At 38.1% G+C, this 16,206-nt stretch overlaps 1 protein-coding gene across 1 annotated transcript; it reads left to right on the forward strand.

The window, feature by feature from the left end:
• The first annotated feature begins 2,146 nt into the window (after positions 1 to 2,146).
• LOC140948750 (D-inositol 3-phosphate glycosyltransferase-like) lies at positions 2,147 to 13,190 on the forward strand. Its single transcript, XM_073398017.1, has 5 exons — positions 2,147 to 2,200; positions 2,316 to 2,368; positions 10,884 to 12,110; positions 12,540 to 12,623; positions 12,880 to 13,190. Exons 3-5 carry the CDS (start codon positions 10,910 to 10,912, stop codon positions 12,942 to 12,944), a joined length of 1,350 nt encoding a protein of 449 aa, XP_073254118.1. The 5' UTR covers positions 2,147 to 2,200; positions 2,316 to 2,368; positions 10,884 to 10,909; the 3' UTR covers positions 12,945 to 13,190.
• Positions 13,191 to 16,206: the final 3,016 nt, after the last annotated feature.

A 16,206-nucleotide genomic window follows, 5' to 3' on the forward strand; every position in this document is an offset into this window, starting at 1 on the left:
TATTCAATTCTCGTTTATAGTTTTGTAATTTTTCTTATATTTTTTGCTATGAACAAAAGAAGATGCGCGTTCGAAGCAGAACAGTTCTTTCATTCGAATGTTTACGTGTTCAAGCGTAAACAGAAATGAACGACGGCTTATCAACATGTGATCAGCCGGGCATCTCATATCAGTGTTAGCGTTAAAGGAACATTTTGATATCTATCTTTATTTTTCCTTGAATGATCGACTATTAATTTCTGTTATTCCTCTCGCTTTATTTCGCTAGGTTTCACCATAAGAACTGTAAGAACACAAAAAACATTCACTGCGGTTTCTCTCTTCCACTATCCAGCCATTGTAATCAGATTTACTAATAAAGTACATACTAGACTACAAATCTAGGTTCAAGGTTTTTAACAGTATGAACATGTAGTGGGGCACTTCACTTTGTTTGAGTGTGTTCTTGAGTTTGGCTTCCTGATATCCTCCTCTTTCACCAGCCAACTGATAATGTCTCCAAAAGTAAAACCTTTGTTATGTTTGTTAAAATTGTTACCCAACTGATCAAGAATTTATACTGTATTTATACACGGTTAACAAGAATAATAAATAATCACTGAACCAATATAAGTGGGTCTTACCCAAGAAAACAATCTTCCAAATTCAGCTCAATGTAATATTTAAAATAATAAATTGATTTTGAGTACATTTTACATATTGGGCTCAATAAGTGAAGTGGTTGTTTGGTATTTTTTCCTTTATGAGAACCATAATACTTATTTATTTGTTTCTTTTAATATTAGAAATAATTTAACTAATATACATGTCTCCCCTTGCCCAAGAGAGAAATTACTGTTTATCTCAAATTACAAGCTGTCTTCAAACTGACATTTAAATTAAAGAAGTGAGAACCAAAGGGGTAGCAATTTTACTATGAAGTGATGACAAGACTTGGAAGCTGTTAGATGAGATAAATGATTGATCAATAAGACCCTTTACCAAAGAGCCAAAGAAAAATCACATACAGTGAAGAGAGTGCAATACAGCGTCTTATCAGAGGTCCAAACCCTCTAAGGTAGCCTTTATTATTATGGACCTTTGAAAGCTTCACCCATTCTCATCTCAGCTCACAAGAGCTATTTTATTGCATTTACCAGTATACAAGAACAATCAAAATTAATGTGAAAAGAGAAAATAGTTAAGTAACACAATCGATGGCTGCTGGTAAAAAAGTATCAATGACTTGAAGTTTTCTCAAAGCTTCATTACCAGGAGAAGTACAATCTGACTCTCAGTAAACTCTCTTTATTCCTTTTTTTATATTCTTTTTATTCTTTTTATTCTTTACTCTTTCTTAATTTTTCTCTTTGAAGTCTAGATCTTCATTCCTTGATTCTTCTGCTTCAGTCAAACCTGTTATAAATGGTAAACTTATAGTTAATACGAAAACTCACACGGAACTCAGTCAACTTGTGTTTCCGTTGCTCAACGCTTCACAAGCTTTAAACTTTAAAAGTACAAAAAATTAAACAAATGAACAAGCTTAACTAACTAAATAAATTCTGCAGCTCGGCCAGTATCTTTTTGTTCTAGGACAAGCCAGTACACAAACAAAATTAAGTGCAGAAGCTTAGTGTAAGAAAAGGCTTCTTTGATTGCACTAACATTTGTGTATGTTTAAAAGGTCTATAACTAAGCATAAGTTCTTGTGTCTGATGGCATCATTGCGCTCATTGCCCGCTTTCGTGCTACAAAGAAACGACCCACGAGAGTCATCGCTCGGCTATATTACAAAGATTTGCTCTTCTTCAAACGTAATAAGGTAATATAATATCAAAGTAACTCGTTTACGTACCATTGAAGAAAGGTCGCCAAAACTCCAGCAATGCTCTTTTTCTCTCAGTCATCTTTCTGATCAAACTTACGATCAAAACAATGAAAAACCTCGCCGAGAGGGTCAAAACCGTTTTCCTTGATTCCTGGTTTACTTAAAATTCCTTAACAACTCTTGAACTTTTAACTTATTCGCAGAATTTCTCCTTCGTGAGTTTATCAGATGATTTTCACGTCGCAAAAGGTGCAGTCCCTCCACGGCTACGGTAGGTAAACAAGTGATGTCACGGACATGCGCAGTACGTTATTCAGCCCTGTCGCATGTGACGGAATGTGACGGTGAAAAGTTTCCTGGCAGCTTCTCCTTGTAGCAGCGAATTGCGAGGTCAGTTTGCTGTTTTTTTCAGTTGTTTAGCTTAATTGCATTCAAAAGGTAACAGTAAAAGGTCATGCTTCATCTGTCTATAAAGGTTGATCAATGTGGTTATTGTTTATTCCAGGCTTTTGAAGCATCTTTATAACTGAACAATGCTCTACACTGAATCAACGTTAGGTAAGCTTCAAGACCTCAGTAAACGCAGCTGTTTCTGGTTACTGTGAATCTATAAATGTCCATTCTTCTATATTCTTTTTCTTGCTACAATTTATGTGAATTTTTGGACACAAAATGTTTAAAAACCAGTTAATGCAGGCCTAGTATGTATCATTCAAATTCCCCACTCGCCGAGACAAACAATTCCCTTTCGTGGCCAAAATGTCCCTACCCCCGAGAAAGTTGAAAAAGGACCACCTTTCTCTTTTTTTATTCAAAATGCACCTATCGATGTAAAGCTGGCAGGGGGGAGGCAGGGCATGGGGCATGGGGAGGGGATTTTTACTGCTCTTGACAGGGGCACCTAATGAATCAATGTTTCTAAACACATCAGAAGTGTACCAAATGGTTTCCTATAAGCGTTAGAAGCCTGTTTGATGTAATTTGGAGCTGCCCAAAAAACTATAAACCTGTTAGGATGCCTTAGGGGACTTTGGTCGTCTACATTAAATTTTTAAGACCTCGCCGCCATATGTTATATGTATTTACATTCGGCAGAGGGAGGTATCCTTGTCCAAAAGGGGCAATAATTATATCAAGATTTATTTATATACATCAAGATTTACATATATACATCAAGACTTATTTATATACATCAAGATTTACTTATATATACATCAAAATTTACTTATATACATCAAGATGTATTTATATACATCAAAATTTATATATATATATATATATATATATCAAGATTTAGTAAAGTCCAACTAGTGGTCTATTATCAATGCTGCATTCTGACTGGTTGAGCTGCTACTAGGCTATATGTTATAGTCCACTAGTAGTGAAAAGCGCAGGCTTTTTGCCGGCAAAAAAGGATTAAAGTCTAGCTTTAACTACAGTCTCAGACAAAAATAGTTGGAACGCTTAGATCAAACGCTGTTTTTTTCCTTCTCGTGCTCCCTTTGTCCCTCTCAAAGTTGTTTATCGCGGTTCAGTCACCAAACCTTGTACACCAACATTGAGGGGACAAGGAGACAAAAAAGTGTCCCAACAATTTTGACCAAGACTGGGTTTTAGCAGAATTTTAGGTATGTGACTCCTCGTTGGCTCTAGTGGCAGGAAATCGCCAGGCAGATATATCAGTACATGTTTCGGAGCCATTTTTTCGGGAGAAAATGAGAGATTTCAAGGAGAGAAAGAGAGAAGACATTCAAAAGAGGAAAGAAGAGTTTGTTTCTTTAATTACAACATTCCAAGGTTTTAAAAAAGCTTTGAATTTAATGGGTTTTAACAGTGAACAATGGATGAGTCAAAACTGTGTGCATCATTTCGCAGGGAATGTATCTTGCCCCTAATAGATCGTACCAGTGGTGACACGATTGGATGGGTCACCATAACGAGTTACCATACTATGCAGCGCGTTTTCTAAGACCTCTCTGGTATATATAATGGAATAAGAAATAAAAGCATAAAGTTCTTTCACAACTAATTGAAATTGTCAAGGTTTATAGAGTCTTGATATATGTAGACAATTTATGAAGACTTTGATCATGGTGACCCGATTGTTCGCTGAAAGAAACTTACAATTATCTTGACTGAATTAATCAGTACGGTGACCTAAGTACACGTCGAGTATAACACTTTTTTTGAGGTTTTAAGGATATGTATTGTCCTCGTTTGATATGATTCATGTTTTGTACCTTAATTCCCATATTTTTGGCACAGGTGTTTGTTTTATAGCTATTCAGGAAGGTGTATATTTGGGGTAAAGAATAAGAACCGATGCCACCATTTGGCGCAAGGCCAAATTAACATACGTTGTAAACAACTTATAAAAAATTGTCGACTTTACAGCAGTAGTCTGGAATATCATGAAGAAACTTTTGGGCGTTTTTTACCAAACCAGGGGGGGCTGGCAGCGAGGTCTGGAACCGAGTTTACATGATCGCCCCAGTTAAGAAATTGGCCGAGTGAGACTGAGTACCAATTTTCCTTCAAAACAAACATGGCGGTGAATGCAGACATGAAAGGACGATGAGTTTTTGCTCAGTTTAAGTTGTCCAAACATTAAGGAAAGGTTTTCATGAACTTTGTTAATGGAACTTTTGGACATCAGCAGGCATGATGTATGAACAGTTCATGGGTGACTTCACTTTTCGTGATTCGGCATCTCGGCAAGTTCAGTTATTTATAAGCTCCGTGAATTTTACGAGCGACCACTTTGCTCCATCTCTTATGTTCTTCCGTTAACAGCGGTATTAAGACTCTCTATCCTAAACACATGCTACGAGCACACTGCTTTAGTGTGAGTCTTGCAACAGTAATAATGTGAATGTTCATTAAACCAATTTTCTAGTTCGCTGTTCGCAAGTTTGTTTGAACGCTGGGAGCCACAACAAATATTTATGGGCTTAAATACAGAATACAGGGCCAATTTAGTAAAAGCCAGGGTAAATGTTCCAATCACTTTGCTTCACATATACTAGGTCTGTCAGTATAAGCTATTTTTAATATCAGAAGGCTGGAAGGGGTTAACTGAAACTTCAAAATCTTCACTGGAACTTCATTGGAGTGATAATACAACCCTCAAAGTTAAAATTTTTGTTCAGTGGCCATTTGGCGATCAGCTCTTTGGGTTTAGTCGCCAGGGGAAATTTTTAGGCGCCAAATTATATTAATAAATTAATATATCAAAATTGTCCTTAACAAAAGCAGTTAGCAAGTTTAACTTAAAATGCAGCACTGTCTATAAATTACTCGTTTATTGTGCAAGGCATTAGTTACTGATAGTCTGAGAATAAGGTTTGCAGATTCATCTCCTTGAATCAATACTGAAACGGAATTGTAAAGACAATTACCATTTCCAGTTGTCTTTAGGGCCTTCAATCCTTCTGTATAATCCCCAGTTGGTATATGAGAGCAGAACTTAACTCATCCTCTGTTAATGTGTTCAAAATTTCCCAGTCGCAACTTGATAGGCGACCTTTTTTTTTTTTTTTTCTGATATTTGCTTCGCATATCTTTTGCGACTTTTGTTGATGATGAACTTGTTTCCCCAACTAACAAATAGTTTTGGAGATTTAAAAGGGCGTTTTTAATATCGCTAGACATTGCGAAAGCCTGACAAAGGCAGGAGAGTATAGGAAGATCGACAAGTTTTCTTAATCAAATCATTGCTTTATAGAGATAACGTCGCGCACGTGAAAATATTTCGCAACGAGTTGTACTGGGAAAAAATGATTTTCCCAATCAATTGAAAGGAACCCAAACAAAAATGCCGCTTACGAAATAATAAATTTTCTTTTTCCTTTATCATCGCTACAGGTGTTTAAAAAAAAACATTTTTTGCAACAACCATAAGCTGTCAGTTTTGCGATGTTTAGTTTCGCTTACAATTATCGCTTTTGTTTATAAAACCGTGATTCAAATCGCAGCACGGTTCACATGTTACGGTTATCACATAATGTTCTGTGTTGAATTTGCACCAATTTAGCTCTCCCTCTTCATGTTATTAGATTGTTTCAGTATTGATTCAAAAATATTTATAATATGTAGTCTAGTTAAAAAACCACCGAGCTTGGCTAGACAAGCATTCCTAAGATATCGAAGAAATCGTCACTGTCGACAAGCAAGGCGCTTCGATTGCGTGCCATTTGTCACGTGTCAAAAGTTAAAATGTCACGTGCAAGGCAACAGACTGAAGGCGATTAGGCGAACGAATGCAAGTCAAGTTTCATTGATGTTCCTTTTCAAAACACTTAGCTCTGGGACTTTTTTAAGTTTTCAGTTTATTATATAGAATGTTTTTCAACGGAAAAGTAAAAAAGTAATTTAATTCAAATAAGCTAGAATAAATGTTCTTCATATTTCGGTAGAAGTGATTACCATTTCTGTTTCTATACGCCACAACACGAACCTATTCTTCACGGTCGCCAGCTTGGCAACTATTCTCCAAATCAAGTCGCCAGTTCCAAAATTTTAGGTGCCATGGCGACTAAAATGGTCACAACTTGGAGGGTTGTAATAAATTAATATTTCCAACAGCAGTACCATATTTAGTAGTTTTGTATTAGATAGTGACTTCGGTTTCAAGGTTTCGGTTTCAGTTTCCTTGAAAATTGTTTGTACAAAAATTATTCTTAGTTCTGAATTATACTGAAATGATTATAACGGTTTAGTGTGGAGGCAAGAGGCTAATCCAGTCGCTAATAAGATTGAGTACATCAGAGAGGGGTATGCGTTGAGAAACTCCCTCAAAAGACTGAAGTACAAGAAACAGAAAAAAGAAAATTGAATGTTTTGCAAAGTTTATAAGAGAAACAAAAGGGGCTTGAAAAATGTACAACTTCAATTGTTGGTGTAAGTTATGAATCTGATTTACAACTAAAATAAACAAGGTAAAATTGACTTTTTTATCAACCATCAAAAGAAGTTATTGTCTCTTGAGCCCAATCCCCTCAGCAGTTCTTTCTACGATACTACCCTTGGCTTATTTGGCCTAGATAGGTATCTGCGGCTGATTTAGGGTGGTGACCATTTCACCCTTTAGACTTTTGAACAGGGTGTCTGTTTGGGCTGTGAAGGTTGATGAAGAGCAGTCTATAGTTACATTTTCGGAACCACCATTTTTTTCCCCAAGTTTTTTCCATGGTTCTAAGTTTAAAAGCTAACTGAATTATGTATGCTAAATGAAATGAATCAGATTATAAAGTGTCCCAACAATTTTGACCGAGACTGTAGCTAAAATTTTTTTATTCTCGATATTTTTGACCGACTAGTTGGATTTTACTAAAACAATTATTCCTCTCTCCCTCATGGCCTCTGCGTCAATAGCTATTGACTCAGAGCCCATTTGGGCTCGAGGAATAATTGTTAATTATTTATCTATGTGAAGGTTTATTATATACATCAAGTTTCATATATCAGTGTCAAGATTAGTTTACATCAAGACCCATATACATCGAGATTGTGATAGGCTTACATGAAGTACCAAGTCAAATTGGTTTGCCTGGTTAATGCTTTGCTTCAAGAGCCTCACAAAATGGCGCATGTTAAACCAAATCTTGAACAATTTCTTGGAGCATCTCTAAGAGAACCCTATACGAAGCAATTGAAGGATTTAACAGGCACTACGAGCCTATAATCGAGCAAGATCCCTCCATGACAGTAGCCTCCGACTGTGAGCGTACCCTTCCAAATCACAGTCTTCAATTTGGACCGATTTCAAATTCATTACATCATCAAATCATATAATTTCTGTGATATAAACTCACTTAAAGGCTCTTTGCACTGCCATTCGACAAGATCCTTGTCAACAATGTACTGTGGCTGGCTTCAGTTCCTGACCCATGTATTCCACTGGACGGCCAAGCTTAAAGAGTGGTTCACACACATGTCCAATATAATCTAAGTCCCCTTAATGAGATGCATATTTACCAATAGAACCACTGGAATGACATCATTTTCTGTTGGTACCAATCGAACCATTGGTACCAATGGACTATCTGAATTGCCCTGTACCCAGCCAGGCCACATGGGAAAATAATCTAAGCCCCCTTAATGAGATGCATACTAACCAATAGAAGTATTGGAATGACGTGATTTTCTGTTGGTACCAGTCCTACCATTGGTACCAATGGACACCCTTCTTATCACCACTAATGCTGAAGGAGTCTATTTGTGAGTCTTGGACAACCCTCCTTTCATCATTGTACTTGGATAAATTAATTGCCTATAACATACATAAGGACCTTTAAGTTTGTTGATGTATTAAAGAAATGGATCTGAAATCCACGAGGGATCAAGGCAGCACTATTAAAAACACGGAATCTGGAATCTGGAATCATGAAAAATATACTTTACACTCTATAATTTTTTCAAGTCAATCACTTGGAACCCTCTTTTACGAATTCTGTATTCCGTTTCTGTGATTTTGTTTCATATTTCAGATTCCACGTGTTTGCTATGTTGATACCGAGAGTTATTTGGAAGGCATGAAGACAGTCAAGTAGGGTTCTCGCTTGATTGGGCTTACAGCACCTGTTAAATCAATCAATTGCTTTGTGTAGCATTCTCTTAGAAATGCTTTGAAAAATTGCTCGAGATTTGGTATAACTTGCACCATTTTGCGAGGCCCTCGGAGCAAAGTATTAACCAGGCAAACCAATGTGACTTGGTACTTCATGTAAGCCTATCACAATGTCAATGTATATGGATCTTGATGTAAACTAATCATAACACTATTATAATGAAACTTCATGTATATAGATAAATCTCGATATAGATAAAGAAATCTTGATGTATAGAAAGAAATCTCGATGTGTATGAATATATCTTGATGTCTATAGGTAAATCTTGATTTATATAAATAAATCTTGGTATATATAAATAAATCTTGATGTATATAAGTAAATCTTGATATGTTGTCCCTTTTACACAACCATATGTGTGGAGTTAACTGTACATAAGGAAAGTGTTGTTGTAGAGGAAATAAAGGCAGTTGAATTCATGAGATCCCGTAGTGCGCAATTAATTTATGATGAAAATTATAATCCAATTGGATTACAGCCACGGGGTCATGCACCTAGCAGACTTCCGGTGAAGAAGTTAAGACATCTGTAACATAAAAGGAGAAAAGTAGAGTCCATGAGGGTGAGAGGGATAGTTGTTTTAGTAAAATCCATCTAGTTGGTCAAAAATATCGAGACAAAACAACTTTAGCTGGCAAAACGCGATTCAGCCACCATTGTTTTGGTTTTCAAAGGCGGCACTTTTTGCTACTAGTGGGCTATAACGTATAGCCTGGTAGTAGCTCAACCAATCAGAACGCAGCAATGATAATACACCACTAGTTGGATTTTACTAATAAAATGTAGTCGATGATGGCTTTATGTTCACTACTTGGCCTGGTTCAGATGCCGATATTTCCCTGAGCCAAAACCTAATACATTGAATTAAGTACATGAAAAGTTCGGCGAACGTATTTTGCAATCAGTTCAGACCAAAATGAGCATTTTTCTCCTTTTGAATTTAGTTGGGCTGGAATTAAGATCGGCGTCTGAATCGATTCGTATGGTCTAAATAGTTTGGGTCGGCCTTAATTCGAATTATGTTTGGCTCATGAAAAGTTCAGCGTCTGAAACGGGCATACTATAGTGGTGGCCAACAGTTTCAAGTGTGTAGTATTCTTTTAAAAAAGGGGCCTGTGGCCTGGGGGCCCCTGTTTATCCTATGACTGACTCACAATGTAGATCCCTTCCAATCAAGTTTCAATTTTTGCTGTTCATTTCACTTGATATCAAGTACCTGTTGTTCAAAAACTACACATCTCAACCTGTAGCGAGACCGCCCTTTTATGTTTTTTATTCGAGTTACGAAAAGGTCTAGCTACTTACAAGACAATACCTTCATTTCGCAGTTATTTCAAGACCCTAATATTGGCCCAGGTCTTGGAGATCGAACCCGTGAGCTCCCTAAGGGCCTTTTCACACATGAGCCTGGTTTCCGAGATCTCGCGGTTACCACCTCTAAATCCTGTGTAAAATTTTCGATGTGCTCCGATGAAGGGACAGGCTGGCTTGACTCCCGAGATCTTGCTTTTTCCAATCAGGATCTTGGTAAGTGGGTGGAAAGTTGCGCCATATGAACACTCTACTGAGCCCGGTTACCAGGATGAGATCTAGAGTGGGATAAATTCTTCTGTAATAGGGCTGCCCGGATGGCATCATCTTGCTTTGCCTGCTGTATTTTTCACATCATAAGTATCCCATTTGACTGCAGTTGCCAAAGCTATAATATAGTAATAATTTTTGTGTTTCACCATTAGTTTGGTTTGTTTCTCGGATTTTGTGCCAGAACTCGTCCCTAGAATCTACGGCCTTTTCTCATCTCAAAACCAGGCTGGAATTTCTCATATGAACTCAAGGCGAAATCGGTCCCGATAGCCGGGACAGTCCAGTCAACCAGGCTCGATCATGCGAAGAGGCACTTAATTGAATTTCTATCCTACGCCAACCCTGTAAAGTGATTTGTACAAATGTTGCAGGCAAAATCCGTGCTCATTTTGTAAACCGCGAGAATTTCTTTTGTCTCCTATGAACAATTAGGGCTAGGAAACAAAGGAAATTTGAACCAAACTAGGTTAAATCTGATTTAAAATAGCCTGTGTTGCGGTCGGCCCACGTATCGCGTTAAGGTTTAACCGGGAGTGTCTGCGAGACAGGCTAATTTTACCCACTACATAAAACCATGGCACGCTTAACAAGGCAAGTAGTTCCATCTGGGTTCTGCCCACCCACCCACACCCTAGTTTGTCAGAGTTTTCAAAACGCTACGGCATAACCAGGCCCCCAAAGGGTACCAAGTTATTAGCAAACGTAAATATACCGATTCTGTGTTAGCAATAAGCCTTCTTAGAATAATCGAGCCCTTCCAGCCAGAAAAAAACGTTTTTAACCAACGTGTTTGACTTGAGGGTATATCTATATTCATGTCCCAGTGGCTACTAAAGTAACTGTATATTTTTACATTTTAGATGTTTGAAAATGTTGCTATTTGGCTATGGCATCTTCTTTATGCAAAACTGAATCACGTGATGATAGAGTAGATAAAACCCACCGAGTGAGAGTGACTATTTTGGCTTCTGAATGGGGGTCAAGCAAAGGAGGGCTTTCCACCATCAACAGGGAGTTAGCCATTCAGTTAGCCAAATGTCCTGAAGTGGAGGTCTCTTTCTTTTTACCACAATGCAGTCAAGACGACAAGAAGTTAGCCCTGACGTATAATGTAAAGATCGTTGAGGCAGCACCACTGACTGGCTTTGAGCAACTGGACTGGCTTTGCTTTCCGCCTGAAGATTTGCAAATCGACATTATCATAGGTCATGGAGCTAAACTCGGTAAACAGGCACAAATCATTAAAAGATCTAAACGGTGCAAATGGGTTCAAGTGGTGCACACAGATCCAGAGGAACTTGGAATGTTTAAAAACTATTCAGACGCAATTTCAAAGGGCGTAGAAAAACACAAGACAGAAATAAAACTGTGTGAAATGGCGGATCATGTTGTTGGGGTTGGCCCCAAGTTGAGCGAGGCCTTTCGCTCCTATCTTCGCAGCTCCCAAAAAGATGACAATGTTGTTGACTTCACTCCGGGAGTATTTGAAGAGTTTGCGGCTGTGAAGCAGGCCCCTAGCGAAAGGCAACAACGCAGTGTCTTGGTGTTTGGTCGTGGAGACGTAGAGGATTTCAAACTGAAAGGATTTGACATCGCTGCGAAAGCGGTTGCTGAATTAGAAGATACCCGTCTTGTGTTTGTTGGAGCTCCAGATGGGAAACACGAAGAAATAGCAAACTGGTTGACTGAATGTGGTGTTCCTGCAAGTCGCTTGAGAGTAAGGGAATTTCTTCCAGACCGAGAGAGTTTGAAACGCCTGTTTCAAGAAGTAGATCTTGTAGTCATGCCTTCAAGAACAGAAGGCTTTGGGTTAACAGGACTTGAGGCCCTGTCAGCTGGTCTTCCTGTGCTTGTTAGCCGCAACTCTGGTTTTGGAGAAGCCCTGTGCAGTGTATCCTCTGGTTCAATGTCTGTGATTAACACAGAGGACCCCGCAGAGTGGACCTTAGCCATTAAGAACGTCTGGGCTAAGGACAGGAAAAACCGACTTGAGGAAGCGGAAACCTTGCGTTATTCTTACAGCGAGAAATACAACTGGGCCAAGCAGATAAACGATCTTATTGAGAAGATGATCAGCTGGATCCAAGGTAGGAATGTCTATTTTCTTTTATATTTCTTTTTTTGTTTGTTCGTTTTTTTGCTTTGATTTTTTGTAACAAGTATACTCTCTTCGTGATTAAAATTAAATTAAAGAAACTAATAGAAAATTATCGAAAAACAAACAATCAAACAAGCAAAACAAAAGAAAAACAAAATCTGAAAATAAAATAAATTAAAACTAAACTAAACAGACACACTTTTATTTTGAAATCGCAATAGAAATGTTGGTAACTATTCAGCCTTTTCCAAGCTTCAGGATAGCAATACGTGGAAAACTGTTTCCCTTTGGATATTGTTGTAAGATTTTTAATTCATAACCATCTGTCATATGCTTCATCCACAGCTCACTTATATAATTATCTTTTGTGTCCATATTTACCGTAAAAGCCCGGTTCCATCTGTTTTAACTTTAACAGACGATTCTTCAAATGTCACAAGCCCCTCAGAAACACCAGGAAGAATGTTTTCATTTGCCTGCAAAACTTCTCAGCGGACGGAAGGTATGGACGAGCACCGCGCAGGTAATTTTTCCTATCCTGGAAAACTCCTATTATAATCAGTACAATAATATTGCCTACGAAGGGGTGTTCTGTGCTCAAAAAAGCGTTATCATACTTTAACAATTGTTCAAAACTTCAATTTCAATTTAAGACATTGATAATTGGCAGCACGTTGCGCTCTCTTCTTTTTTTCTGCGTTCTTAACTTTTCACTGAGATTTGCCGTAGATTGGCTTTGGCTTTCTCGCTTTCTATAGGTATAACCACCTCAGTGAGAGAGACAATTGTTGGCTTCACACTAGAGCTTGCAAGCATAATGTAAGTGTACCTGGAACCTACTTTGAGTGTGAAGAGGTAATATGTGCCAACTTCAACTTTCCTTGGTGATCATGGAAACGATTGTAGTTCAAAGAAGCCAAAGTTCGCCGCCAAGTATCGGGTCTACACTATGAACGGACAGATAAACATTCAACACGTCTTAGCTAAGAGCATTGCAGAAGAGTCCAAGCCCAAAGCTCTTCGGCGATTTCTTTGCCAAAGAGCGCGTTGTTGAGCCGTTCTAAAGAAATACAGAGGAAGACTTCGCTTGTGTTTTTTTTTTCTATGACACTGCTAAGTACTTAAAAAAAGCGAAGTACGTAAGCATTTCTGTTAGGGTCAAAACCCTTTGAGTTCAAAGTACTCAAAAAATATACAACTGTTTCGAGAAAGGTTGTCAGAAAAATTGCACGCGACAGTCCCCAAAAGTATTGTGGGTGGTTTTGATTTCAGTGTTCTGAAGGTGGCTTGACCCAGTATTTTTGTAGGTATCCATCTTTGAATCTCTTTGACTTAAACAAATTTATCTTTTTTGTAAAACTATTGTAAACACATGTATTACAAATAGACTTAACTTTATCATTACATTATTTTGGAGTCGATCGAAATATATATATCACTGACAATGACGTCACAATAGTTTTAGCTCTAAATCGAATTGCACCCCTTATCGGCATTTTCTTTAGAAATGCTTGATGTTTCCTATACTTTGGGTGCTTGTCTTCTGTTGTGCGTAGTTTCACAAAAATCTACAAGAAGGTAAACTGAAGACTGGAGTCAATGCAGACAAATTTGCTACTTTTTGGATGTTTCTGAAAAGTGTTTATCACTCGTTCGTTTTGCAAATGACCCTCATACACTCTACAACCGGCTAAACGCGAGTAGACTTCCGCGATTTCGAAAAACACGAAAACATGTAAATCAGGGTAAAACGCAATGCTGCGCTCTTTTTGTAATTGTGTGGTTCCAGAAAATAGCCATACCACCCCCACAAAAGGGATTTGCCGTATGACCTCCCTCCCCTCTGGATTTTCCAAAATCGGCCCTCAAAATTCACCCCCTTCACCCCTCCGGAACTTCCAAAATTTTCGCACACCCCGTGAAACTATTGCTATCTCTTATTGAAGTGAACAAATGAGTAGTTTCGTTCACTAGGATGTCAAATTTTGTGAGTTTCGTGTATTTTCTGTTGAATTCTATAACAGATAAGCGCATTCCATATGCGAACTCCTTATGCGCTCAAGTCACGAGCAAATTTTGTACAAAGAGATAAACAAAAATTATTTTGTGCTCAAGTCACGAAGAAATTGTTGAAAAAGTTCTTCAAATGAAATACAAGGTCACGTGGGAAATATAAGCCTTTTACGTCGCTTAATTTAATCCACCGTGTTGGACCAGCCGTTGGCTGCTATTTCCGCTGGGCAAACTGCCATTATCGCTAGGTTTTGCGTGCGTGTCTTTTTTTTGTTACTAGTGTAGACTTCGATCCGTCAACTTCAGCTCGACATGGGGCCATAGGTTTTCTGTACACCAGTTTTTATCTACTCAAGACTAATCAGGTTTTCTGCGTGTGCAAACCAAAGATAGTACTCTCTTTTCTTTATGTTTTGGGGGTTAAGTTTTTTGGTTCTTTAATTCCTTTTAATCGTTTTTTTGGTTAAGTTTAGTTTAGGAGCTGTTTTTTATTGCTCTTTTATTGTTACCGAGTCGGCTATTCTCGGAATATTGTTACATTCTGGAGTTATTAGGTTAGGTTTATACTGATCTTTAATATAGAGTTTATTCATTATTAGCTACCGTCTTAGTATAGTCATCGTATATTTGATTATTTTCTTAGCCTTTCGTTTGATATGCGTAAATAAGTAATTGGCATTTCTCAGTTGCTATCGTTATTGCGAATGGTAGCTGTAATTTTCTCGAATACGTCAGTTTATCCTAGATTATTAGTTACATTAGTTTTTCCCTTTTTACTGTTTTATTTCAGTTCGAACCCACGATCACGACATATCACGACACTCGGCTTTACGGCACATGGTTAACACTCTTTCATCTTGGCATGCAATCAGCTTCAATTGAACTTATCAAACATTGAACTTTGATTAAACTTGCTGATGGTAATCAGAACTTTTCGTCGAGTTCGTTTTTTATGCACCGCTCTTGTCTCTCTTCTACCCTTGTTATTTACTTGGATTTTTCTTTCTTATCCTTATAAGTGACAGACGGAAGGTGTACCTACAAAGATGCTTGGTCGAGCCACCTTAAAGAAATTTGAAAAAGTAGCTTGTGAGGCCATACCCAGCTTGCGGCGGGAATTTTCGGTGTGGGCCGAAGGCCGACACATCTTTGGCCGTAACTAATAATGAGGCCATAGACGTATGTTTGTGAGTGCTAAAGGAAAGCAACAAAAATAGGTGCGACAGCTTCAGTGTCAGGAATAGTGTATTGAGCATATCCCATGTTACCTTTCGGGATCGTCGCGTGGACATTTTTACCAACAACCTTTCTTGAAATAGCTGTATACGAAACTACAAAAAACTCTTTTCCAACACAAAGGCCTCAGTGGTTGTACCTTCATAGTGGTAGTATTTTACCGTGAAAGAAGATTGACAGCTTTTACTTCAAGTAATATACTTTGTTTGCAAGTGTGTAGCTATGTTTTCTACAGAGCAACTTGAGATTTCCAAGTGCACTTGAATGAAGTGCTTACTTGAAACTAACTTTTCTTCTAGGGTGAAGCCATCAAATATATATCCAACTTCGCTTTGCACATTTCGATCACCCCCTCCCCCTCCCTCCCTAATATACCGCAACCAATATTTTTAAACTGCAATTAAACAAGGTCAAACATAAGTCCTCTGCGCCCCTGATTCAGTTAATAGTAAACAAGGACTAAAAAAACAATTAATAGAGAGGAGAAGTATGATGTCACATTACCATGGTAGAAAAATGTTTGGATCACAACATTGGGGGGCTTAAAGGTCAAATGAACCAAAAAGGGAAATATTTTCTTTTGTCGCTTTACCTTCACCAAACACTAAAATGAACCATCCTAAATAAGATTTGGGTAAAGATTTTTACGTAATAAAACTACAAGGCTTCCAAATTCTGTGGCTGGCCGCAGCACAACGTCTTCTGAATTTTGCCCATTTTCTCCCTCTTCCACACGTCCCTGGCTACCCAGCCTCCGGAAAATCAAAGCCAGATAGTTTGCGAAGGTCGATGTCAAAAATGGTTGAGATTGCTTGCCTCTAATGACCTAAAGTGAC

Source organism: Porites lutea, chromosome 9 (assembly GCF_958299795.1).
Source record: "Porites lutea chromosome 9, jaPorLute2.1, whole genome shotgun sequence".
NCBI classification, from domain to species: Eukaryota; Metazoa; Cnidaria; class Anthozoa; order Scleractinia; family Poritidae; genus Porites; species Porites lutea.

Coding starts and splice junctions, on each gene's coding strand:
- LOC140948750 (XM_073398017.1), top strand. CDS start 10,910: ATGGCATCTTCTTTATGCAAAACTGAATCACGTGATGATAGAGTAGAT. Junction 12,111..12,539: donor GATGATCAGCTGGATCCAAG/GTAGGAATGTCT, acceptor TAACTTTAACAG/ACGATTCTTCAAATGTCACA. Junction 12,624..12,879: donor AACTTCTCAGCGGACGGAAG/GTATGGACGAGC, acceptor CGCTTTCTATAG/GTATAACCACCTCAGTGAGA.